Source organism: Miniopterus schreibersii (assembly GCF_964146895.1).
Source record: "Miniopterus schreibersii genome assembly, chromosome: 4".
Taxonomy (NCBI): Eukaryota; Metazoa; Chordata; class Mammalia; order Chiroptera; family Miniopteridae; genus Miniopterus; species Miniopterus schreibersii.
The window spans coordinates 85,172,194-85,199,893 of record NC_138105.1 but is presented as its reverse complement, the minus strand read 5'-3'; the positions used below and the strand labels follow the sequence as shown (position 1 = coordinate 85,199,893).

Here is a 27,700-nt window from a genome sequence, read left to right as displayed (position 1 = left end):
AAGGATCATAACAGATTGTAATCCCGTGAGTAAAGTACTCAGTGTCAGTACCCACACTGAAAGAAATGAATAAATGAGAAGAGAAAGCTCTTCTTTAGAGAAGAAAGGTAATAAATGCAGAAGGAATGATGCTGGTATTAGGGAGTCACCCTTGGTCAACAGTATAGTAATAATTCAGTCAACAAACATCAGTGAATGTTAAACTCTAGCAGGTGAACAGCTAATGAGAGATATTAAAGTATTTCCTCACAAGATACTTACTAATTATCAAAGGACTTTAGAGTAACTGTACAGTAAAGACGCCTGGCACACACCAACGTTTAAGTGACCAAAATTAAAACACTAGCAACCAGAGTCATCATGTGCCACCATAGGGGTGCAATGAAAAAATAAAAACACAGCATCTGTGACATTCCAGTCACAACGCATAACATGAGTCTGACCACCAAGACCAAATTGAGGGAAATTCTACAAAACGACTGGCCTACAATCTTCAACCATGTCCAGGCCATGAAACATAGACTTACCATACGACCCACCAATTCCACTTCTGTGTAAATACTCCAGAGAAGTGAAAGCAAGGACCCAAACAGATACCTGTACACTCACACACAGCAGCCAAAAGGGGGAAGCAAACCAAGTGTCCACTGACGGCTGAACGGGCAAACAACATGTGCTGTGTACATACCTGGAATATCAGTCAGCCTTGAGAAGGAAAGGAATTCTGACGCATGCCACAGCGTGGATGAACCTTGAAGATATTATGCTAAATTAAACCACCCAGTCACAAAAGACAAGTATCGTGTGGTTCCAATTGTGCGAGACACCTAAAGTGGTAAAATTCATGGAAACAGAAAGTAGAATGGTGGTTACCAGGGGCTGGGGTGAAGGAGAAATGGGGAGCTACTGTTTTATGGGGACAAGGTTTCAACGGGGAAGATTCAAAGTCCCGGAGATGGACGGTGGTGATGGCTGCACAGCAATGCAGGCGTAACCAATGCCACAGAAGCATCTACTTACAATGATTCACGGGCTAGACTGTACGTTGCATATATTTCAGCACTGTAAAAAAGAGCCAGTGTGGCTCGTTAGCTGGGCATCATCCTGTTCACCAAAAGGCTGCCAGTTTGAATTCGAGGTAGGGCACATGCCTGGGTGGCGGGCTCGAACCCTGGGAGGGGGCTTGCAGGAGGCAGCCGATGATGCTTCCCTCTCACATCAGTATTTCTCTCTCCCTCCCTCTCCCTTCCTCTCCAAAAAAATCCATAAAATTTTTTTAAATATAAAAGAATTCAAGCTTTAAAGTCAAACCTGGATCAGGGAGGAGGAGATTTTTGGAGGCGGTAAGTTAATGGCACGATAGTGATGATTGCTTCAAACACAGTAAGTTGTACACAGTAAATATCTACAGCTTTTTGTGTATCAATCATATTTCAATAAAGTAGTTCAAGCACACCCGGGTTCCAATTCTGCTCTGCCACTTACTAGCTGTGCAACCCTAGGCAAATTATTTAATTTCTTTAAAGCTCTGGATTCTCATTTATAAAACAAAGACAATATTCAAGTCTACAAGATAGGATTGTGACGAGAAGGAAGATAATACATTTAGCACAGTACCTGGCACATTGTAGGCATTTTAAAGTATTAGCAAGACTACCGTTACCTAGAGACATAAAATAACATACCATATGTATTCAGAAAACTAAAGCTAGTTTGGTATTGTCGGCATATGTGGTGATGAGCAGTGATGTTAGATGAAAATCTGGTCTTTTATGCCAAAATAAAAGTTTTAAACTTTGTCCTGAAGCCTGTGGCAAGTCACTGAAGGGTTGTGAACAGTGTAGAGAAATATTAGAGAAGGCAGCAGAGAGGGGAGGGGAGAAAACACTAATACTAAACTAAGGTTTTAGGTACATAGATGTCTGCATATTTCACTCAGTAATGGGCTTTCTCCTCTCCATTAACACAGATAATTAACACCATTGGCTTAAGGGAAAACAAAAGGAATGCCACATTTAACACTCTCACTTTGCACCCAACACCTTATCAGAACAGGGAACTGGATATAAAGTAACCAGCTGCATACTAAAGTCAAGCTAGGCTTCAGCATAAACTCCAGAAAGACACTCTCTCAGCTCCCACTTTCATCCCTGGACAATGGGTACCCATGCTGTGACTTAACCAGAGCTTCCCACTGCGTTCTCCATCTGTCCCCTGCCCTGTGCCAAGCTCTTTTTAGACCCGCAACATCTGTGATGTGCAGGGCTGGGTCAGAAGAGTTTTGCTCAGATTACAACCTGCACACCAAGGATGGCCCATGTCACACAACCTCATCTTGTTTAGACATTCTGATGTGGTCACTTTCTCTACCATCACTGAATGTCATTCTAAAGAGCTGCTCTCCACTGATTTCCTCTCCATCTATAAAACTTTAGCTTTTCTGTGAAAACTCAAGGTAATGAAGGAAGCCAAAAGCACACATTTCTCCTGGGAAACCTGAATTCTTGATCTGGTTCTGCTCAGTTCTCTAAATTAGGTTTATTTTTTTATTTTGTGTGTGTGGTTTTTTTCCCTAATTCTGTAGGTAATACACATTTACCTAGAAAATAGCAAAAGTATAGAAAAACACAAAAATTAAAAATAAAAGTTGCCCATAATCTTAAAATATTGGTATTTTAGTTGGGGGGTCTTTTGGGGGGGTCTTTTATGCATATACGACTTACTCTTTTAAATTTGGTTCATGTTGCATACACTTAAAAATTTACCTTTTCAATTACTACATAGGAGAAAATATTCTTAGCATTCCATGTTTTATGTGATTAATAGCATATTGTGAACATATCCCTATGTCATTCAAAATTATTTAAAAAGTCTTTTGATGGCTACATAGTACAGCATCACACTGTGTATACCAGAACCCTGGCATCCAATGTACAAGTTGTTGCCCACACAAGCCATGGGCCTGGCATGGGGTGGGGGCCTCCTGGAGTAAGAGGAGGCATCCTTCCTAAGTCACATAGGCACCATTGTGGCTAGCAAATGCTCAGGTACACAAAAGTAACATAACCTCACCAGTTTCCTGTAACTAGAATGCTTTAAGTCATTTCCAGTTATCACAATTATAATATCTTTGTGCATAATCTTGTTAAATCAAGGAATTGACTTTTTTGAGGCTTTTTTAATGTTGCTGAATTGCTTTCCTACAATTTCCCAATACCAGGTGTTTCCATTCTTTTTAATCCTGGTCAACTGGATGTGTGACAAGTACACACTTTTTTTTTTTAATCCTCACCGAGAAAATGCTTTTGGTTTTTGTTTTTTAATTGATTTTAGAGAGAGAAACACTGATGTGAGAAACATCATTGAAGGGGCACAAAAACCCATCTGCATATTTGTTAGGTATACGGAACCAGGTACTTTAGAAACCTAGTCTAAATCATAGCTCCTGCCCGGCCGGGCGTGGCTCAGCGGTTGAGCATCGACCTAGGATCCAGACAACCCGGGTTTGATTCCCGGTCAGGGCACATGCCCACGTTGCCGGCTGCAGCTGATCAATGACTCTCTCATCATTGATGTTTCTATCTCTCTCTCTCCCTCTTCTTTCCTTTCTCTGAAATCAATAAAGATATATTTAAAAAATAAAAATAAAAAATAAATCATAGCTCCAATACTGACAAACTCTGTGAACTTGAGACAATTATTCCAATTTTGTGTGCTTTGGTTTCTTCCTTTATAAAGTGTCAAAACAATATGTACGTTTGCAGGATGTCATGAAGATCATGTAAAATAATACTAGCAGAACTTGGCAAATAATGAGGTTCCAGTAAATAGTAGCTATGATTAATGTCATCTTAAAACATGGCACTAAAAAAACATTCCTCATTCGATTAGAGGAGTGTTCTCAAAGTGTGGTCCCCTATAGCACAATCACCTGAAGTGCTTCCTTAAAACATTGAACTCTGGAACAAGTGAATCAGAATCACTGGAGCAAAACCCAGAAATCTGCATTAACAAGCCAACACCCAGATTCTTCTTCTGCATACAAAAGTCTGAGAAACATCGAACTAGGGCTGTGGACAGAGTAGCTTCTTGTTAATGAAAACAAGTGTATCAGTGAGAACCAGGTAGTACTGAACACCAATCTAATACTAACAATTTTCTGCTAAAAAGAGGTAAATGAGCACCACCTACTGCCTTATTTTAGAGCGCAATGCTGAGATTGCTTCAATTCCTCCCTCTGTAATTGAATTCGCTCTGAAAAATGAATCAATCCTAAACAAGATATCCAAGCATTAGAAAGCATTGTTAGCAGGAGACAGGAAAGCAGACTTTATTAATATCTGGAAGAAAACTTCCTGAGTTAAAGGGTTTTGGAGTTTCATATTAAATATATCTAATAAGCTCCTGTAGTTTCAAGTTACTACTCAAACAGAAAAAGAAAATCTCTCTCCCCCACTGGCCTATACCAACAGTGAAAGTAATAACAGAACCACAGAATGCCCTAAAATACTGCAATGAAACAACATGCAGCTATGCCCACCTCCACCACTCCCTCCCCCATTCCCAAAGGAAAACAGGGAAATAAAGACAGGCCTCCTTATCCTGTAATTTACTCAAGTCCAGTATCAAAACTTCCACCTGCAGGGCACTAGTTGGAAAGTTAACATTCCCTTCGAAAGGTACTCAAAAAAGCCTAGTGAAATATAGTCTGTTATTATATTTAACGCTGACTTCCCCTTTTGAGTCACAAATGCACAAAATATATCCAGAGGCTCAGAAAGATGGGCAACCTCATACTCATACAAAACTGGCAGTTGCACTTCGTATTTCAATAATTCAATTACAAGTCATAAAAAGCTTTTGTCTTTAATTATTGTTTCTTTTTAGGAAATAAATGGCAAACTATATACACTGTGGAGTCTGAATTCCCCATCACAGAGTGTGAATGATGGTCCGGTTTCGAAGCTCCTGAATATACTCTTTGGCGTGGGCGACTGCTGTCTTTGGTGCCTCGAGTGGAGGTGGAGGGCCTTCTACCAACTTCACAAAATAATGGCAATAAACCTTCTCCATGATCCCAAAGCGACCTCTGCCATGGTATCGAATGCGTTTCAGGTACTGGCCTCGCCCTGAGGTGGACTCAGCTAGACAGGGAATAAAAAAGAGAATTATAGGAAATTACTATACTCACAAGACTCTAGTTCAAACAGTTGAGCAACTTCTGTCCTTTCCTTGACTGTATTCTAAAACTACACAAGCTTTCTGGATGGCTGGCTAGAGCAGACCCATCTAAAAACAAGTATCTCCTGAGTACTTACTAAGGATCAGGCTCTATTCTAGTGTCGGGAGAAACAAGAGTGAACGAGACTAGCAAGGACCCTGCCTCCAGGCAGTGTACATTATAGAGGAGACAGAAAATAAGCATGATCGTTTCAGTTAGTGACAGGAGCTATGAATAAAAGTGATGTGACAGAGACTGATGGGGTGTTGGGGGCCAACTTCAGATTTGGGGTGTCAAGGGGCATCCTTGAGGAAGACATTTGATCTAAGACCAGAATGAATCATCCATGCAAACATCTAGGGTCAAGGTGTTCTAGGCAGAGGGAACAGCAAGTGCGAAGGGACCCTGTGGTGGGAATGTGCTTGGCTTGTTTTAGAACAGAAACACCAATCCGCTAAAGCACAGTAAGGCTAAGAGTGGTACAAACAAGGGAGAGATAAGAGATGAAGGCAAGATTACATACAGCCCTGTAGGATGAGGTAAGTTTTTACTTTATTCTAATTGTGAGGAGGAGCTCTTGGAACCAATGGTTCTCAAATGCTGTTCTTGGACTAGCTACATCAAACTAACCTAGGGAACATATTTTAAATTCTGATGCTAAGACCCCCATGCCTGGAGATTCTAATTTAGTACATTTGAGGTGGGCCTTGGAAATTATGTTCTGAGTAAACACCACCACTCCCACCCCTCATTCTGATTCCCAGACAGTTTTAGGAACTCCTGTATTACAACTGCCCCCTCACCTCCCATTCCCCATTCTGCATGTTAAAGTTTGACCTTATAAAATCTGAAGAAATCTTTTAAATAATCCATAAGAAGAAATCTGTTCACCCACAGTTAATCAGAGTAATTACCTTCTGCTATTTTCTGAATTTATTAGTTACTTTTTTAGTTAATTTAATACGCATTTTAAAAAGGCAAAATCTGTAGACTACATAACAAATTAATCCACTTCAAGACTCTCCATTTGTATATTCTTACTGTGATATAACTTTATCAGTACAGGGACTATATGAAAATATGTACTTGGCAACTTTCTAACTACAACCCTCATAAAATGGGTCTCAGCACGAGCATCCTCACTTTGCCAAAGAGAAAGCTAAGGATAAAGTGATTAAGAAAACTGCCTAGGGTCTCAGTGAGATGAGAGCTACTGCCCTTATATCCGCTCCATCTACTGGGCATTAAAGAAATGAGTTTAAGAATTTCTAAGGTGGTCAAAAACTACAAGCTTCCAGTTATTATATAAATAAGTCATGGGGATGCAATGTACAGCATGGCAACTACAGTTAATAATACTGTATTACATAATTGAAAGTTGCTAAGTGAGTAGATCTTAAAAGCTCTCATCATCTGAAAAAACCCTCTGTATCTATGTATGGTGAATTGTTAAGTAGAACTTACTGTGGTGATCATTTCACAATATACACAAATACTGAATGTTGTATATCTGAAACTAATATAATGTTGTATGTCAATTACAACTCAATAAAAACATTTTTAAAAGAATTTCCAAAGAGAAAGCAGCATTATCACTTTATAATGAAGTGTCAGAGGTTCCCTGGATCCACCTGTCAGGAGAAAACCTACCAATAAGAACAGTGACACTGGGAAGAGTAGAAAACTTCTACAGGGCACCTAACAAACATGATGGCTGCATCTATTCAAAATTGCTACTCTATCCAATTTGAGCACCAGTTTCCAAATGCTCTGACGATAAGGAACACTGCTCCATGAGAGAAACACCAAAACTAGCTAACAGTGCAGCACTACACAACGTATCACAGCACAGGGATCAACACCGTCAGGGTCTGTCAACTACCATCTTCCTTCCATCTTCCCCGAAACACAGAAGAGTAAATGCTCAGTACCTGCTAAATGCCAGTCATGATTTCATGCTCACGCCATAAAATATCACCTGCCTATCTTTTTTATGTCAAAACAAAAACACTGATTATTGTGAAACATGAGGGTTCTTCAATATGCTGTAGTAATGGGAATATGCAACACAGCCACTCTGAGGTCTGACTGAAAGCGGGACCTAGAGCGCAGATTCCAAACTGGTTTCTGGTCTCCCCTCCTCCAGTCTCCTACCCCAATTCTGCATGCTAAGGGTTTCAAAGTGCGTTTGTATGGAACCATTTCAATTAAAATGGAACAATACATAGAAGCCCACTGTCGCATGGGTCTGTTCCAATTGAAATATGAGTGGGAAGAGATCCAAAACTGTACCATTCATTCACCCGTCAAACATTTCTGAGTTCCTACTGGGTGCCAGGCTCTATTTTGGTCTCCAAGGATACAGCAGTGACAAAGATGTCGAGGGGCCCTTCTGTTTGCCCAGGCCTCATCCCTGAAGGCCCCACAGCACAATTTCAAAACCACTGCTTACAGTTAGTAGTCTCAAAACATTGCCTTACTAACATAAACCTCTTACCCAAAAACTTCCTATGGTTCCTCTTTGATACGGTTTTAACCAATGCCACAGCCTGCCTCTCTGGCACCAAGGCCCAATCCACCCTTTCAGTTCCGTCTACTCTAGGTCAGCCCTCTACTTCCTTCACACTATTCTACTCACAGTACCACACAATTGCTGCTCATTCCAACCTATCTGTCTTTGCTTATGTGGTTACCTTAGTGTGACAATCTTCTTTTCAGACCCCTAAAAACCTATCTTCAAAGTAAAATTTTTCTAGACACTCTCCATGACTATTCTAACCCATACTGACCTCTTCTTCTCTGCTTTAATACCATTTATCTATAGTACTCTTTTTGGTCGCAAACCATATGCTATCTTGTACAAGTGTTTATGTTTCCCCTGTAAAGTCACTTCTTCAACCAAACTTTTACTCCTTTTGTACTACCCCAGAAATTCATGCTCCACAAGAAACAGAAGTGATTTAAAAATACATCCCCTGCTAATTAATATCATATTTTTCAATACAGACATCTCTGGTAAGTCTACTAAAATTCTAAAATAAGTTTCAAAGTTTTCTAAGACATATAATACTAATAGTGTACACCGTTCTGTTCCAACTCAGATGAACAATTCATGTATCCTTCCAAAGGGCTACTGCCGCCAAAGAACTAGATGGCGTGCTAAATGTGACCTGCTATTGAGACATACAGGTGTGCACATGGAAGGTACTCAAGTACTTTTTGAATAAATGAAAAAACACTAAGACATCTCAAAAGTGGGAACAACCTTCTAAAGGTAATGCCCAAGAGAAACCATTTAAAATAATGTCAATACTTCCTATCACTAGCATTTAGGTAAATGAGAACCTTGACATTTTAACATTAGAAACCCTCCCCTCCCCACTTCATCACTCTTAGCCCAGAAGACTGATTTACAAAGTCGGTCGATCACTTTCTCTAGTGAATCACTTTAGATGCTATGAATCACTAAGCAGTGACATTTTATTAGTCCATGTCCACTTGTTAAGGCTATTCACAGTGTCATCAGTCATCATTATAAGTTTGAAAGGGAAATGAACTTTCAAAGTCTGTGGTCCTGCAACACCAGGTATTAGCTTTAGACTGATGACAGGCATTTGAAGGAATTACTGTATAATGAGAACATATGCGACCACAAAGCACTTCCTTTAAACACCCATCCTTATCTCAGGTGATGAAAGGGCCACCGCCGACATGAAATGGGAGCCAATAAGTAGCTAGTCTTTCAAATCATAAAAGAAGTCTATGGAGTAAAATGTCTAGGCCTTTTCCAAAAATACAATAAAACCCATTCCCCACATTTTATCGGTAAGAATCACTAGGGTACTTACCAGGCCTCTCCCCTAGGGTTTCAGATCCAATGAGTCTGTGGTGAGGCCTGGAAATCTGTATTTCTCAGATGATGCTTACCAGGGAAGTTTGGCAAATACAGAGATAAAATGTCTGATACGTCATGGTAAGATACTTCATCTTCCCAAGCATACTTATCTCTTTTTCATTCATAATGGAATTAGGCAACAAAATACTTAGCAAATAAATTTTTAAAATTATAAGACAAATCCAAACTACCAGCTCTACTCATAAGATTTTTACACGGAGCTAGATGAAAAGAGGGTGCAGGTGGGGCAGAGATTTTTCAGCAGAAATGTGCATAAGGAGACCAATGAACTGAAGGCCCATTCACGTAGGATTGGTTACGTTTATTTTTGCTCAGTGGCAGCAATGGACTTTACTCATTCATTTGGGGGGAAAGGATTAACCTCCTCACCCTATCTGTCTCTACTACAATTATTAAAGTGGATTTAAAGACAAATTCTATGTCATTTGTATCTGAATTCCATTACAAAGTGCTATCAGCTAAGAAGCCCACACACTCCTATGAAATTGAAAAAAATTAATTAAATTTGATTTGATGTTCAGCCGTAGTGCAGGAAAGGTCACCAAGGTTTTAAGCAAACAGTCTCACTCTTCATCCATTTCATCTTGTCCAATAATTCTGGGCCCTCCCAGCATTATTTATTCATGCTGCTCCCAGAAGAAAACGCTTATGATTAACTACTGCGGTCCTGTATCTTCTGAGTTGTCACACTGATTTCCTCTGTATCCATGCATATATCAGAATATATTTAGTTATACAAGTTTCACCTTTAAAATAAAATATTTCAACTGAAAATCTTCACTCATTTGAATTTCAGAAGTAGGTGTGGGTGCGGCACCAATTCCACATGGGCTGAGGTGAGATTTCAACTGAACCAGAATAAGTATCTCCACTAAGACACAGGTTATGTGACATAGTGGAATTTAGACAATTTTTTTTACTCTAACTGTTGAAAAATTATAAGATACAACTAAATTCCCCCATAATGGTTCAGCCTTTTTTCTATTTGAAGAGTAGCAGTTCCCGATATCTTGAATTTAAAATAGCTTTGATAAAATAATCCTTCTTATATATAGGTTTGGCAGATGGAGAAAATTTTGCTTTGACATCAACATCTTTGTTTGATTACAAAACTGCTGAAGTTAGGAGTAACTGCTGCTGAAGTGAGAGAAAAACATTAACTCCAGCTACTACTCCACTTTACTGTGGTGTTGGGAGGGGGTAAGAAGAGAACTCTGTAATAAACGTTGATCTCTTCCTGGAAAAAGAGCTGTGTGAAAGTACACTACCAAAAAAAAATCCCTCACACTTTGTACAAATGCCTCCCAAAGCATTTCACTCACATGAGTGTAATCTGATGTGGAACAAGCATGCAAAACCAGAGACAGCGCGTCAGGATGTAACACCAAAGGGAAACTAACACATCTAGGTCATCTGAGTCTCCCAAGGCCCCTCGGCTTTTACAATTCAACAGATTTTCCACTCTGGTAATTACAAGGTTAACCTACAGGACACCTCTTATGGGTAAGGTACCTGGCTTGGCACATTATAAATAAAGATGTTTTTTAAGTCCACCTATGATCCTTTTATTTAACTCCTTCGGGTTGACAAATATTTCATTTAAAACAAAATCAGTTGTTCTTTCTTAGTTTTATTATGATTTAAGGATCACTCTATATACACCTTGGTATCCATTATTCAGTAATTACTGGCAATAGTTTCATAATCTCAGTCTCATTACAGAACAGGTAACAATAAAGCAGTAAGGTCATTACCATTTACAATAGGTTAACATTAGCATGCTGAAGGCTGAACAGCTATTACCAGCAATTTTCACGGGCAAACCCAGTCCTAAGTAATTAGATATCAAAGACTGTTGTTAGATAAAGAACCTGGTGTTGCTATGAGAAGACAATCTCCAACACTAAAAATTTTAAGAGCTTACCTATGTATAAGTTGGATCTGAACTCCACATTGTGGTCTCTCACCGCCATGTCTTGTGCTTCTAAAAGAATCTTAAACAAGGAAAAGAAAGGTGCTCACATGGCTGACCCTGAACCAGAACGAAATTAAACTTCTCATTTCTTGTTGTTCTCTCTCTGACTGCTAATCACGCACCTCCACTTCGGTCAATTTAAAGAAGAATATCAGATAACAGTACTAAGGGAAAGGATACAGGGAGCTTTCCTTTCTCAGAAAGAACTGCAAATGCGAGGACAGTCCATCCAGCTAGCTGTTGAGTGGAGTGTGTAAGCTGTGAAGCAGCAGATAGCAGCCCTGGCAGCAGTATTCTTGGTTATATCATGTCTTTGAGTCTCAGACTTGTCAAAAAGTTTAAGAAGCTCAAGAGCTAAATCTTATTGAAAATACTTTAACTTCAGATCCACAGTAACCATTAAGAACATCAGACAAGTAGAGAAAACCATACTTGAAAATATCCTTTAAGAATTATTACATTTAGCTCAGCTGGTGTGGTTCAGTGCCTGAGCATCAACCCAGGAACCAAAGGGTCACTGGTTCGATTCCCTGTCAGGGTACATGCTCGGGTTGAGGGCTTGATCCCCAGTAGGGGGCATGCAGGAGGCAGCTAATCAATGAAGCTTCTCATCCATGTTTCTGTCTCCCTCTCTCCCTTCCTCTCTCTCTGAAAATCAATAAAAATGCAAGGCCAGGCGTGGCTCAGTGGTTAAGTGTCAACCTAGGATCCAGCAGATCACGGTTTGATTCCCAGTCAGGGCACATGCCCGGGTTGTAGGCTCGATCCCGTCCAGGGCATGCAGAAGGCAGCCGATCAATGACCACTCTCTCATCATTGATGTTTCTATCTCTCTCTCTCCCTCTCCCTTCCTCTCTCTGAAATCAATAAAGATATATTTCTAAAAATAAATAAATAAAATAAAAACATTTTTTAAAGCATTATAAAAAATAATTTTTACATTTAAACTCCATAGATATTTTGAATTAAGTTAACTTCCTTCAGAGCACATTTTTCTAAAACAGGACAATTCTTGTCAGAAATAGCAGAAACCAGATCTTCCACTCCTTTAGATAAAGAATATAGCACAAGGCTGGGTACACAAGAGATGCTTAGTAACCGCATTCTTAATTGAATTAAATATAGGCATTACAATGGAACCTCTTAGAAGTCTGAATCCATCAATCTTAACTATTCACCTATTAAACTGAAAAGATAAGATCTGACTTTAGGTGGGAGACTTAACTGAAGTATAGAAAATAATGCTGCTGATACCCCCAGATATACTCAACCCAGCTTTTTGAAACAAGTTACCACAATTACCATCAGCACGTTTATACATAGTGAATCAGCTACATTTAGAGCTGGGTCTTTAAAGATCACCTCACCCAACCCCACCTAAGTTACAAATAAGAAAAATGGGACCAGATAGATTAAGTGTCTGGTCCCAACAGAAATATCAGAGAAAGGACTAGGACTCCAAGTCTCCGGAGTCCCAGTCCAATGCTCTTTCTACTCAACCAGTTATAAAATCATTAACTCTCAGAGTGGAATTGACAAAAAAAAAAAAAAACTTCTAAAAAATATATCAAGCCCCAAATCATTAAAAATAAGATTTATCACTTTAAATATAAATATCTGGTGCAGATAAAAGCATCTCAGGAAAAAATGCTTAAAGCACATGACATTCCGAAGGTATAAGGACATTAATGAAACAGAGCACCCTAAATCTGTATTATAGAAACTACACCAAATTCAGAATTCAGGTTGAGCTTACTAAAACACCCCCTCACCTCAAATCTTAGTTTACCTCTTTAATTATCTGGGCTCCTTTTTTGTCACTGAATTCCAATTGAGCCAAAGCTTGGTCAATGGACATTCCTCGAATCTAGAATTAAAGGGTGACATACAAGAGAAGATAAACAAATTAACTTACAAAGTCAATGTTCCCTTTTCAATGAAAAGCAAATCTAAATAACTTCTAAATCTAAATAACTTTTAAAAAGAGTCAAGTAGTTTTAAGTCAATTAAATCTCAAGAAAACTGGGGGGGGGAGATTTAAATTAAAATAGCTAACTAAATGCAGGCAAAAGAAGTTTCAGAAGGGATGCCACTTTCTTTCAGTCAAAATCAAGCTTAAACATGTTAACCATAAAACCTAGACTGTTAATAGTTTCAATAGTACTAGGAGAGCAGACATGACACAGAGAGATCATGGTTGGCCAAGCCCACCCTAGGCATTAAAGGCATCTCTTTTTCTGACAGGACAAGTATATTACATGTATATTTGCTGCTTTTGTCTCCTCTCATACCTAAATTTCACTTTCCTGAGGAAAAAACTTAGAAAGCAACCATTTTGAAACAGATTGAATCAACACTTCCAGGTGAGTAAACTTGCTTTCTGGATTCTCTGGTTATAGCCAGATTCCTGATGCCGTTGTTCTAAATATCTATGTATCCAATGTAACAGTTTCTCAGAAGAAAGGTAAAAATTAAGCAAAATCACTCACCTTTGAGCAATCATTTTTGGACTACCTACCAACTGTCTGAACAAGCAATTATACTCCTCACTTCTTATTAGAGAAACTGGGGCAAATTTCTTTGAGTTTTCAAATCCCGGGGGAAAGTCATAGCTTAGCTTCTTTAAGTATTACGTGGTAAGAGTCATTTTAGCTTACCAATTTTGCCAAATACCACATCTTGTCTTTGCTGTACTTTATTTGTCTTCGACAATGGTAGATTTCCTTACAAATAGAAAAAAAAAAAACAACTTTAGCAAGTTTTTATCAAAATGACAGTAACAGCCTAGCCAGTTTGGCTCAGTGGTTAGAGTGCAGGCCTGCGGACTGAAGGGTCCCAGGTTCAATTCCAGCCAAGGGCATGTACCTTGGTTGCAGGCCCTCGGTCGAGGGGCGTGTGGGAGGCAACTGTCTCTCCCACAGCAGTGTTTCTCTCTCTCTCTCCCCCTTCCACTCTCTCTGAAAAGCCATGGAAAAAATATCCTCGAGTAAGGATTAAAAAAAAAGGCAGTAAAATGCTGTTAATGAAGTTTTGACTTTCTATGCCTAATGAAAATGGTGCCGTAAGAAATAAAAACATTATTAAGAATTTGCAGATTATTTTTCCCTTCACAAAGTTATATATTTTCCAAAGTCTCACTATTAAAAAAAATTACTAAGAGAAATACAGAAACTAAAAAATGGCTAGTTTGTGCCAATATTTGCTATATTTTTATCCAGAGGAATGGTAAAAGATTTAAATGAGCCCGGCCGGGCATGGCTCAGCGGTTGAGCATCGACCTGGGATCCAGGCGATCGGGGTTCGATTCCCGGTCAGGGCACATGCCCCGGTTGTGGGCTCGATCAATGACTCTCTCATCATTGATGTTTCTATCTCTCTCTCTTCCTCTCCTTTCCTCTCTCTGAAATCAATAAAGATATATTTAAAAAAAAAAAAAAAAAAGATTTAAGTGAAAGTATTTTAAACATTTAGCTGGCTAAAAGAAGAAAAGAAAGCCCAGCCGGGCATGGCCCAGCAGTCGAGCATCGACCTAGGATCCAGGAGATCTCGGTTTGGTTCCTGGTCAGGGCACATGCCCGGGTTGCGGGCTCAATCCCCAGCAGGGGTGTGCAGGCGGCAGCCGATCAATGACTCTCTCATCATTGATGTTTCCGTCTCTCTCCCTCTCCCTCCCTCTCTCTGAAATCAATAAAGATATATATATTTTTTAAAAAGAAAACAAGAAAAGGCACAAGAAGAAGAAAAGAGTTTCTGTTGGTGAAGAGAACAACTGCAAAATGGACGAAATAATGGTTTTCGTAGGAAAGCCAAAATTCTAAGTGTTTGATCAAAAATCAGACTGCCTGGCTTGGAATCCTAGCTCTACCACTTATTATCTACAGAGCCCAAGCTACTTAATCTCTCTCTGCCTAAAGTTCTCCTTCTTTAAAATGAAGATACTACCTACCTCATAAAACTGTAAGTAAGGATTAAATAAAGTAACTTATGCTTAAAAAGCACTTTACACTGCCTAGCACATGGCAAAATCTTAGTAAATGTTAGCTTTTGTTATCTTCTATCTATAGTGGTAGGTATATTCTATTTAATTCTTTTAAAATCAATCACCCATTAAATAATTTATAGTTCATAAAGCAATTATCAAGCCCATTATTTCATTTGATCCAACTCTATGAGTTGGAAGAGGAAACATTTTATAATCCTTTTACAAAGTGAAATCAGAGTAATCAATCGACTTGTCTAAGACCGCAAAGCTTGTGAGAGAAAAAGCTAGAAGCTAAAGTGCCGTACAGGGAAGTATGCAAAGTTCCTAATACAATGTCTGGCAGATGTATTTTCAAAGTTCCCCTTCTGACTCTAAAACCCAAAATCTTTCTACTACTATTTGCTATTAACTAACCAATACAGTAAATGAGGTAAAGTTGTTAGGATATAACGTGCAAAACAGTTATTCAAATGAAGCAAAAAGTAGGTCTAAATTATGAAACCTATAAACCAGTAACTACATACTGCCACTTTAAAAAATTTAGGAAATATTTGTCAAGGCAAGCAACAGCAAGGAGACCTCAGAATTTTCTAACATTCTGACTCCTGCAGGAGATTTTCAAATGCCTTAGAAATAGCAGAGTTTTCTCAAGTGGCCATCTTTTGATCTGTAGCAGATTTCATTTCAGTTGCAATGGAAGCTAACAGGCTGAAAACTGTAGCAATACCCTAATTACATTTCAGCAATAAAGTGTCCTGGGGAGCACGGGAGAGGAAAGAAGAACTGTCATGACTGGTCATATTAATCTGCAAAAATTAATACACTCAAAAAAATCTTTTATATAAAAACATTTCAATTCTTGGTATCCCATGGTAGGCTATCTTTAAACCTGAATTGTATATAATTATCTTTACATTTTGTAAAAAAGATACTGTAATCCTGGCATGGGAAGGGCATGGGAAAAAAGGAATCAAGAGTTTATAAAAAAGGAGAAAGTTATTCAACCATAGTTTTCTAAAACTAAAAAGCTCAACATTTACTTTAGGCAGGTGCAATGCCTAAGGATATTTTCTGACGATAAACCAAAGTCTCAGTATAAACCTATCATGGCAAATAAAGTGGAAAAGTTGGAGGTCAGGAGGCCTGGTTAAGTATCACTGCTATTAACTAACCTATATGGTAAATGAGGTAAAGTTAAGATATAATACACAAAATAGTTATCCAATGAAGTAAAAGTAAGTCTAAATTATGAAACATCAAAGCCTGGAACTTTTAAAGAAGTTAACTTATTTTTAAATGCATATAACTCAAATGATGAAAAAGTGTCACCTACTAAAAGTCCTTATAAGAGCCTATGGGAATCCACATTAGTAATGGATAAGTATAACTTTTTATCAATAAAATATGGCTCTTATAGGAATGGTTTTTAAAACAGTTTTGATATATAGGGTGGAGCAAAAATGGGTCTACCATTGTTTGTATCTAGGAGGGTATAAATGGTGATGGAAAAAACAATTTTTTAAATAAAGAGAAAAAAATACTTAATAGTACAGATGCTGTTACAAATCTAATTTTTAAGTTCTGATGGCATGATAAAATATGAAAATTAAAAATTTGTTTCAACTATTAGCATCTCTTTCTCCTCATATTTCCCAATTAGATGGGAATTCTTCAAATCAATAAATTAACTCCCTTAAATAAGAAAAATAAAACATAAAACTGTACTAATTCAGACCAATACTTAGACAGCAATTGAATCTTAATAAAATGTATGCTGTCAAGTTCATATAAAAACTAAGCAAATGACAATACTTAGGCGATATTGATTATCCAGGAGCCTTAAATCCCAAAGGCCTTTAAAAGATGTTTGCTGAGCTGAATGATTTATAATTAACACAGTAATTCTACTTCTAAAGTACTTACCACAGTTTATTTTCCTAAGGATTCAAATGTTCCTGTCTTGTTTATGCTATCACTACTTGCTTAAACTTCTAAACAGATGTAAATGTATTCCACAGCAAGTTTACATTAAGCTGGAAATTAGTCATATCTCAGACAAGAGCAATCACAAGCAATTTGAAGAGGGTAAAAGAATTCTGAGCAGCTAAAGATAAAACTCAATTAAATTCAAACCTTAGGTTCAAACATTTGTGTAAAACAACCAAGTGTGTCTACATTCAAATATAAAACATTGAAAAACCATATATGATTTAAATAGAGGCCAATGGTTTAAGTCATTCTAGCCAATTCTTCATGCTCCACTACCAAGAATTCATTAGCAAGCCTCTTGAAATCAAAATTCTCCCTTCCTCTCTCTGAAATCAATAAAAAATATATTTTAAAAAAATTCAGTAAGTCTCAAACTATCAGTTTAATTTTAGAGTTAAGGCCCCTATCCAGGAGGTGAAGTAAGACAAGCAAATAGATACAACAAGTACAATCTTTTTAAACTTCCAAAGAGATAAATCTAGTATATTTTCTTTATCAATTAAAGGATCATGCCAACTGTTGTATAATTTTTTCTTTCCTTAACATGGCATAATAAATCCACATAAGAGTGAGAGTGCTTTATCAAAACTTACTGCTGGTCTCCGAGGTTCTCCAGGCAGTTGTGGAGGGTAAACAATTTTATTCTTCTTCTCCCATTTTCGAGAAATGTCAAGAGAAGCACTTGCATGGATGTGTGATTGGGGTAAAATACTGCAAGATGAAAGAAGCCTGTAAAACAACAGACACTTAGAATCTTTCTGCAGAGCCTATGCACCTTCTGAACCGTATTGGTTCCTCTCTGGCAGAAACTATTTAAGGATCACGAGTGGAAACATTCTAGACATATTCATTAATAGAGACTGCTTTTATATAAAATAGCACAAAGAGCTAGTTGATTGAAGGCTAAAGAGAGTGAAAAGTTAATAGCTTGTATTATTTGACTTACTTGACTTGGGTGAAACAGATATTCACCCATCATCTCTTGCTCTCACTGGCCAATAAATATTGAGTCTGTAGTATACGTCAGCAGATTTAAAGTCCTAAAGCAGATTTAAAGACATAATGGACCCCTGATCTGACATGTGGATTTCCTCAACTTTGTTGGGTAAAAAGACAAATAACATCATTTTATAATCACTAGGAAATTAACGGATAAAGTTGGCATGATGTGTTTCCTAATCAAAAAGCATACCACCCACCATCCATGAAGTAGTCTTTCCACAAAAAAATGAACCTGAATTGATCAAGCCTCTAGATTCAACACAGGAAATACAAACCAGGGGAACTTATCAAACATCAGGAGAATACACTCAGCAAAATCCAAGCTGTACAAAACTCTACAAGACAAACACCCATTTTCTTCAACAGGTAAACTCGAATGGGGAAAAAAGAGAGCTGAATAAAGAACCTACAAGCTAAAGACTTAAGGGAGATCATTAATTTCAATGTGTGGACTACTATCACTTCAAAAGAATGACAGCTACTTAACCTTTGGAAATCTGAACATTAAATGGACACTTGATTCTTAATGAGATACATAGTGAAATATTCATGGATGAAATAATATAGTGGCTGGGATCTGTTTCAAAATATGATGGGAGGGTAGAGGCTATAGATAAAATAAGATTAGCCATGTGTTAACAATTGCTGAAGCTGGGTGATGGGTTCATGGGCGTTCATCATATTGTCGACTTTTGTATGTCTGGGTATATCCAAGTAACACGACAACCTCTGGTGTTTCCCTACTGCTTATAATATAGAGGCTGACCTCCTCAGCAAGACACACAGGCCTTTTTCATAGCCAAGCTCCAACCAGGCCTTTCAGCTTCTTCACTTCACGGCCTAGCCCCACAGGCCGTCTTCGCTCCCTGAACAACGCATGTACTTGCATACCGCTGCCCTTGTGCTATATTGTTTTCTCCTCCCTTACTGCCTCCTGAATGAAATACTTACCCTTGTAAAGTTCCACCTCCAATGTCACCTCAGTATGAAACATCACCTAGTCCACCTCCCAGACAACCGTTCCCCCACTGTCTCAGTCCGCTGCTCTCGCCAGCCATGCGGCAATGAGCCGGACAACTGTACATAGTAAACGGGCAGTGGTACAAGGAGTTCCTGTAGTAAGGGTACAGGTCTGAAATTTCTAGGAACAAGTCTAACAGCCTTTGTGTTCTAGCACCAAGGACAACATCTGGCAGATGGGTAGGTAATGAGTAAATATTTAACCCAGACTTCAATATTCAAAGTTGTTGTACTTGGCAGATTCTCACACAATATATGCAACTGGATGATACGCTTGGCAATGCCTTTGTTTTTAGCCCTCAAACCATCCAGGCTAAAGAATTTTTAAAATGGATTCTTCTCCTAGGTGCTCATTTCTCCTATCTCAAGTAACCATTTTACATCATAACATTAAGAGCAGCGCCTGACAAAAGTACCTGACAAAATCCATACCTTTGCCATCCACATTTAGGTTCCAATGTTTTAAATGAAAAGCACAAAACTGGGATGTATGATGTTAGAGGGCAGGATTTCCTAATGAAACTATAAACCAGGTGATGAGGACAGAGACTATGGAGTCAAGCAGACCTGGGTCTAAATTCTAACTCTAATTTACTAATGAATCGCCTTGGGGAAGCCACATAACTTTCTAGATCTGTTTTCTCAACAGTAAAAGGAGTAATAATAGTAATTACTTCATAGCCTTCTTCAGAATCTCATCTGAGTTACTGTAAGTTAAATACTTAACCTGACACTTAATAGGGTGCAATAAATTTTGAGAATAGTACCTACTTTGCTCGGCTGGGGTAGATTAATCATCAATGTGCCGTATCATACAGTGTTTGGATGATAAACACTGATGGCTGGTATTACTTTTAAATTAGGCCCTCTGAACAGTTCATTCTCTCCCATTCTCCAAAAAAATAAATCCTGTGAACTGTAAGCTTTATATTATACAATTTCAAATTTTCTCATGTTTATAGTCATGATCATTTATATTTCCACAAGGTTGTAATTAACTTCCAGATATACTAAGTTTGTCACCTCTTTGGGCCTCAGTTTCTTTATCTATGAAAAGAGGAATTGAACTATGTCATCTCTAGGGTCTCTCCAAACCTTAATTCTGTCTCCAGTCCAAATACACATGAGAAATATATGTTTGGTCATCTGAATGACCAAACATATATTTCTTACAAGTCACAATATTGTAATCCCCCATATTTAGCACAGTATCTTGCACTCAATCCTCAATACACATTTGATGAATTAAATATGATGCTTAATAAATTAAACACTATGAATTAATAATGACAAAGCTTTCTGAATACCTATAACACTTTCAGGTCTCAAATGGTTCATAAAATGAATTATCAAGTAAATACAAAACTACTGTAATCAAATTAAATTATTATTCCAAATTGAGTACTTAATTCGAAAGTGTATTAAATCCAGAGTTCTTACGTGCCCTCTCCTGGCCAGCTGTTAGAATAACACTAAGTTTAAAAATATAAAATGAAGCAATCATGAGGTAAAACTGAAAATAAAACTAATTCAAATGAGGCTTTTATGACTTTTTATGCGAGAAAGCCTATGAAGAAGGGTCACTTTCTCAAGTTGGTGGAATTAAAAAACAGTGGCATTAAATAAACATTAAAACTTTTTTAATTGATTTTAGAGAGAGGAAGGAAGAGGAAGAAACATCAATGTGAGAGAAACATCAATTGGGTGCCTTCTGTATGCACCCCAAAAGGGGCTCAAACCTGAAACCTGGGTTTACGCCCTGACCAGAAATCAAACCCAAATGAGCCACACTGGCCAGGATGAACATTAAATTTTAAGCCTGCCTAGAGCTCCAGTTTACTGTTAGCATTCTAAAGAATCAAAATAAATTAAACCTTTTTAAAAAAAAACAAAACAGTGAAGGACATCTAAGATCAATTTTTGTCATTTTGAAATTCAAGTATCATCACTAATAACAGCCTTTCATTTACTAGGAATCCCAAATCCCGTTAGCTTCACTGTGTCTCTGTAAATTGGGTGAAGGCGAGTAGGTGAACCAACTCTCCAGAGTGCTTATACACACAACACACACACAGGTGGCCCGCAGTAAGGTGAGACTGCCAGAGCCATGCAGAAAGCAGGTGAGAGGCTGCAACTAGCATATGAAGCATTTTCTTACTCTCAGTATTCTGATGTTTCCTATTTACCAATACTTGAGGATTAAGTTTAAGTATCACTTTTTAAATTTTACCCATAGTCTTCGGGCACTAGAGAGTAGCAACTGAATTAAGAATTCAGATAAGACAAGACTCTGAAACTTTCTAAAGTCACAATGGAAAGAAAGAACTAATACTTTATATTTATTATTCAAAGTTCATTTTGAAATTCAGAACAAGGTATACCCAACTCCCAAGTGAAGACAAGACTGGCCTCAGGCTCAATCTTGAGAGTATCATGCAATTATATGCATCAAGGTAAAAAATTCTTCGTTCCAAATTTACTTCTGATAACATTAAGTTTATCCTACACTTGAGACTGAATAAAAGAACAGCCTCCCTCTTGCCTCATTTAAAATCTAAAATAAAGGGCTGAAGTGATATGCATATTCTCATAACTCGATATAATCTTACTTTGTGAAAGTCACAGACAATCAAACAAGTAAACAGTTTGGCAAACAAAAAAAGTGAAATTCCAGCAACTTTGGATGAAGATGTGATCAGAGTTTCTCGACCTCTGCACTACTGATATTTTGGGTCTTTGTTGTAGAAGGTTGTCCTGTGCCTTGTAGGATGTTTAGTAGCATTCCTCACCTCTACCCCCTGGATGCCAGTAACAAACCCTGCCACAGTTGCAAGAAACAAAAATGAATGTCTCCAGACATTGGCAAATGTCCCCTAGGTGGCAAAATTACCCCCAGCTGAAAGATACTATTAGCTAAAGTGACAGTAAAAAACAAACAAACAAAAACAGAGCATGAGTTCTTTGTTCCAAAAGGTTCCTGTTATTATGTCATACATATGTGGATGGTTAATAAGCCAGATTTTCTCACTATGTAAGCCAAGGTTAATAACTAAGTGCCTAAATTTGACATGCTTTTTAAAATTCTCACCTGAGGATATATTTTTGTTTTTTTAATTGATTTTAGCAAGAGAAAGGATGGGAGCGGGGAAGAGAGGGGCATCGATGTGAGAGAGAAACATCCATCAGCTGCCTCCCATACACACCCTGACCAGGGATCGAACCTGAAACCTGGGTATGTGCACTGACTGGGAATCGAACCAGGGACCTTTCGATGTACAAGACAACACTCCAATCAGCTGAGCCACACTGGCCAGGGCTAACTTTTACTTTTTTTTTTTTTTTTTAAATAAATCTCTATTGATTTCGGAGAGAGGAAGGGAGAGAGAGAGAGAGAGAAAGAAACATCAATGATGAGAGAGTCATCATTGATCGACTGCCTCCTTACATGTCCTCCATCGGGTATCGAGCCCACAACCTGGGCATGTGCCCTGACCAGGAACCGAACCGAGATCTCCTGGATCCTAGGTCAACACTCAACCACTGAGCCATGTCCAGCCAGGCTAAATTTTACATTTTTATTCATGAACTCCAAGTGGACCCTTAAGGCTGCCTGGCATTCCCTTGTCCACTTCCTCTCCTAGCCCCTACAAACAAATATCATAACCTCTTCTTGCTAGTCAAACCTCCCATATCTCCTCCCACACCCTCAATCTCAACTGATAACAATGCTTACTTACTTAGCTAAGAAAATCAAACAATTGGAAGAAAATTTCCACAAGCTCCCACCACCTCATTCATGTACCTACCTGCAATCCATGCCCATACATACTGCTTTCTCTCGTTATTATGCATGAGCTGTCTACACCCTGGCTAGGACCACTCTCATCCCTTGTTCCCTAGATCTCATTCTTTCCACCTACTCAAGTACATTGCTCTGGCAAGTCTTTCTTCCCTCTTTCCATCAGCAATGTTTTCCTCTCTACTGGATCACTCCCATCAGCAAACAAATATACTCCAACGTCTTCCAACTGAAAACCAACCCTCCCCTAACCAGGTCTTCTAGCTACTGCCGAAAACTCTATCGTGTACTGCACTACTCATGATTGTGTCCTCACTGCATGGCTAGCGTTACAGCACCTCATGCATCACAAACAAATGCTTATGTTTAGTTGAGATGTCCAAGTACAGAGATTCCTAGATTGAGGATTATGAAATTATTAAACACAACTATGACTATAAGATGCATTTTTCTGGGAAGGGGCTTTGTGGCTTTCCTCATACTCTCAAAGGGGACTGTGACTCAAATTTAAGAACCACTGTCTTAAAAAGCAAGAAATCACAAACCCTCAGATCACAGGGTAAGATTTAACTAAAAGAGCACAAAATCAATGTGGCTGTCAAATCTTGCTGGTCGCGTTATCAGAAGACTGAAAGCAGACTTGAACAAAAATCAGAGATAATTTTCACCCTTTACTTTGGAAAAGTCTCTTAAGAGCAACTTAACTAAACAGAAAAGTAGGCTAATTTATGTTTCAGTTCCTTATCTTCTTGCCAACTGTTCTATAAAAGTACGGCGATACATAAAAAATGTAACTTCATCTAAGAGCTTCAAGTGGTTTCTGATTGGTTCCAGCATAAAATCTGATTCCTTTAAAAGAACTTCATGGCCCTACCATCCCCATCACTACACCTCCACAGTGCCAGGCACTATAAGAGACATTTCACTACTAATTCTCTTCATTCTTGCGACCATCCTCTAACGTAGACGTTATCCTCATTTTTTGAGATGAGGAAACTGAGCCTTGGAGATGTTCAGCAAATGTTAGGAAATAACATCTGTCCCTGGCAGAGACCACCTCTACCTTCTACAGCCCAGTGTTTATTCAAATATGTATATCACATGGCTGTAGTCCTTTTTCCACCAAACTGCTAATTTATGACATCTGCAACTTGATTTTTCTTGTGGAGAATTTTAAACTACATACATCTCAGTCTCTCATCATTGATGTTTCTCTCTCTCTTTCTCCCTCTCTCTTCCTCTCTCTGACATCAATAAAGATACATTTTTAAAAAAAGATTATCTAGAAAAACCCAATCATCTTGTATGACATAGATGAAAAGACTGAAGCCAAACTGCTTAAGTTACTTGGCTCAGATTCTCCCAGTATAAATCAGTGCAGGACAATTTAAATCAACAAACATTAACAAAATCTTTACTTTGTTCAAGACCCTATGCTGGAGCTACAAAGAGAAACAAGAATTGACCCTAACTGTCCAGGATTCACAGCTATAAAGGGCTCAGACACATATACATGAAGCAACTATTCAAGGCACACATGCTAAAAGGAAGGAGAAATTAATTTCTTTCATTTTTAGTGAGACCTGAGAAAACCTCCTAAAAGTGAAGCATTTTTTTAAAAAATTAATGTGGGAAAACAGGCATTTCTTAAAAAAAAAAAAAAAAGTGTTTTTATTGATTTTGAGAGCGAGAGGAAGGGAAATGGAGAGAGAGAAACATTAGGAGAGACAAACAACAAAATCGATGGGCTGCCTCTTGCACACCCCCTGCTGAGGATGGAGCTGTAACCCAGTCATGTGTGCCTGACAGAGGTGAATGGTGATCTCTTGGTGCATGGGTGGACGCTCAACCACTGAACCACACCAGTGGGGGTGAAGGTGAAATATTTGAACAGGGGGTTAAATAATGAGTAGGACTGCTGTTACAGACAGGAAGTGAGGGCACAACATGAAAAAGCCGAGAGACAACTAAATGCTCAACATATTCAGAAGTAAGTTGATCTACATGGCTGGAGCGGAGTGATAGAAGGTAACCGAAGGAAGTAAAGTGTAGACAAATCCTAATGGCTGTGCTCCCTATTTTCATTAGCCCACGTCTTCATCTCCTTGAACCAAAAACCTAGGGCAGAGCTAAAAAAACCCCAAAAACCTGAAGGGGGGGGGCTCAGTAATAATTTATAATCACAAAAAGAGTGATGGCAGTTAAAATTTAGGATGAATTATTATATGCCATGCACTGTACTAAACATTCCATATGCATTTTCTCATTTAATCCTCATTAAAAAATCTACAAGGTAGGTACTAGTATTCCTCTCACAGTATATGAGAACTGAAACTTAGAAAGGATAAGTAACTTTCCCAAAATCACACAGTTATAGAGTAGATTTGCACCCAACTTATCTGTCTCCAAAGCCTATAAGCCAAAATAAAGGCTAAGAAGTGTACTGATCAGGAAATTTACAATCAGATTATCAATCTCGCAAATATCAATCGCTGTACCGCAAAAACGGGCCATAAGAAGGGAGCGGGAAAGGCTTCTTGCCAGTCCTGACCCCAGCTGCATTCCCTAACCTTAAAGAATGCTTCGGTCCAGAGGTCAAAAACGCTCTGGAGAGTACAGTATAAAGCTTCAAAACTTCCTATAACCGAGGGACCTTAGGCAAGTTTTTACTTCTGAGAGCTTCAAGTTCTTTGTCTGGAAAATGGGTATATACACGACACAGGACGTTATGAGAATGAGACCACGCACTGAAAGCGATTAACACAGTATCGGGGACGACGCGAGCCGCGCTGCCTACCACAGGGCCCTGCTCGCGGAAGCAAGTACCCGGCGCGGAGACGGGGAAAGCGGGGCGCACGCGGCAAGGTCGCGAGGGTCTCACCGTGTTGGGAAAGATCAGAAGAGACTGCTCAGAAACGACACTTACGGTACCCCTTGGGTAACAGGTAAGACTGATCCCCTGAGGGCTATGTCATACGGCGGCGGAATGATGGGGTGACAAAGCGGCCTCTGGCTGTCATCTCTACAGTCCCAGAGCCTAAAACAGAGTCCCGCACAGAGGCTCGCAGTAACTCACAGACTGGGAAGGAGGCCTTGGGCCCTTCTGCAGCTCCGAGGCGACTTACCCCAAGGCCAGCTTCCCCCTCTGGTTCTGCATCCATAACGCACCTGCAACAGCAACACAGCCGTCAACTCAGACTGCCACCTCCACTCCCTCCTACTGCCCCTGAACCACTATCTCCTCACCCAAACGGTCCAGTATTGCCGCCGCCATCTTTCTCCCTCCCTCTACGGAAGCCTCCGCGCTCAATCACCGTCAGGACTAGACGCATGCGCAATTCTCCGCTTTCCCCCCCCCCCAAACACCGCGGTACCTACACCAGCGGTGTTGTCATGGAGACTGCAGCGCGCGGCCGGCGCTTAAGGCGTGGTCCGCCCAACCTTCCTCCGGAATGAATGACTTAACAAAGACCGAAAACTAGTCAGTTTCCGGAAATTCATCGGGACCCAGAAAAATTACGAAACCTCACCTCACAAAAGGTCTGAAAGGATTAGGAAAACAAAGACCGCGAACAAGGCACCTAACCTGAGTGGGCCTTAGTTTTCTAGCCAAGTAAAATAGTCAGAATAATTATTCCTACAGCATTTTTAAGATCACTAGAGATCATGTGGAAAGCTCTTTTATAAAACAAACTGTTCAAATATAAAGTATGATGTCCAAATCCCTATTAATCTCCAAGATGACCTACAAGAGATATAAGTTAATAATCATGGGGCACTTGCTACAATATATGTCCAGCAGGCATTTCACTAAATCTCAGTATTCTGCACAGCAATCCAAGGCATAGATTATCATCTTCCTTCTTCAAATAAAGAAACGGATTTAGGATAGGTTAAATAAAGTCTCTTAGGTAACAGGCAGGAGTGCCAGATACCCAATGCAAACAAGCAGTACAGGAGCAGGAGAGTGTAGGTGCAGAAATCTGAGCGCTTTAGCACGTGTGAGTTGGACGGAAACTTCCATTCCTTTTCCTCCACAGCACTTACCACATACACTTTCACAGACTTGACAATCAAATTGAGTCACCCGGTGCTTCTCGAGTTACCAAGAACCCCGGGCCAGAATTCCCACCCAATAGCACAAGCTCTTTCCTTTTTGAGTTCTGATTGGGACTTTTGTCTTTCTGTTAATTGGCTTCTTGCAGATAACTTTAAAGCAGCGATTTTCAACCTTTTTCATCTCATGGCACACAAAGTAATTACTAAAATTCTGCGGCAAACCAAAAGATACATTTTTTGCCAATCTGACAAAAAACAAATAGGTATAATTTTGATTCATTCATACCGAACGGCTATTGCTGTGTTGGCTGTTGTCATTTTTTTTATTTGACTATCTAAAAGAGATCAGTGCTCCTGACTAAAGTCAGGTATTGCATGTTGTTAAAATTCTTGTTGCCTCTGCACACCAGTTGAAAATCGCTGTTTTAAAGCATCTCCAGAGCTAGCAAAGTGACCTGGCACATAGCGTTCAAAAAATACTTCACGGGACAGCGTCAAACAGGGCCAGAGGATAAACCGGCAGTGCGGGAAACGACTCCGCCAGTCTAACCCGTTAATCATGTACCTTGGCTGTAGGCGGCGAGAACGTCTAGCCCCGGGGCTGGGCTCAGGCAGCGGCCGACCGTGCCCGGGGCCAGGCTGGGAGGCAGAGCGCGGCGAACGCGACCCCACCCTTCCCCGCCCCGCGGTGGCGCGAGCGAGCGCGCGGCGCCGCCTGGGCCTCCGCGCGCGCCGTA

General features: G+C 39.3%; 1 protein-coding gene across 7 annotated transcripts; it reads right to left on the bottom strand.

Moving 5' to 3' along the window:
• Nucleotides 1-4,847: 4,847 nt before the first annotated feature.
• On the bottom strand, nt 4,848-27,691 carry MRPL22 (mitochondrial ribosomal protein L22). Of its 7 annotated transcripts, none has more exons than XM_081137020.1 (7): nt 26,151-26,213; nt 26,030-26,072; nt 17,677-17,812; nt 13,770-13,835; nt 12,902-12,979; nt 11,062-11,131; nt 4,848-5,144 (listed from the first exon to the last, which is right to left on the bottom strand). In XM_081137020.1, exons 1-7 carry the CDS (start codon nt 26,176-26,178, stop codon nt 4,933-4,935), a joined length of 633 nt encoding a protein of 210 aa, XP_080993146.1. In that variant the 5' UTR covers nt 26,179-26,213; the 3' UTR covers nt 4,848-4,932. The 7 variants fall into 7 exon arrangements, with proteins under 7 accessions (XP_080993146.1, XP_080993147.1, XP_080993150.1 ...); XM_081137021.1 differs by having other exon boundaries at nt 17,677-17,794; nt 26,151-26,210; XM_081137024.1 differs by lacking the exons at nt 26,030-26,072; nt 26,151-26,213 and adding an exon at nt 27,529-27,691.
• Nucleotides 27,692-27,700: the final 9 nt, after the last annotated feature.

Excerpts from the sequence above, each read along its gene's own strand:
- MRPL22 (XM_081137020.1), bottom strand. The coding sequence starts at position 26,178 with ATGGCGGCGGCAATACTGGACCGTTTGG. Across the intron at positions 13,836-17,676 it reads GAGAACCTCGGAGACCAGCA|GAAATCTACCATTGTCGAAG; the intron begins GTAAGTTTTGAT and ends TCTATTTGTAAG. Across the intron at positions 11,132-12,901 it reads GAGCCCAGATAATTAAAGAG|ATTCTTTTAGAAGCACAAGA; the intron begins GTAAACTAAGAT and ends TCCTTGTTTAAG.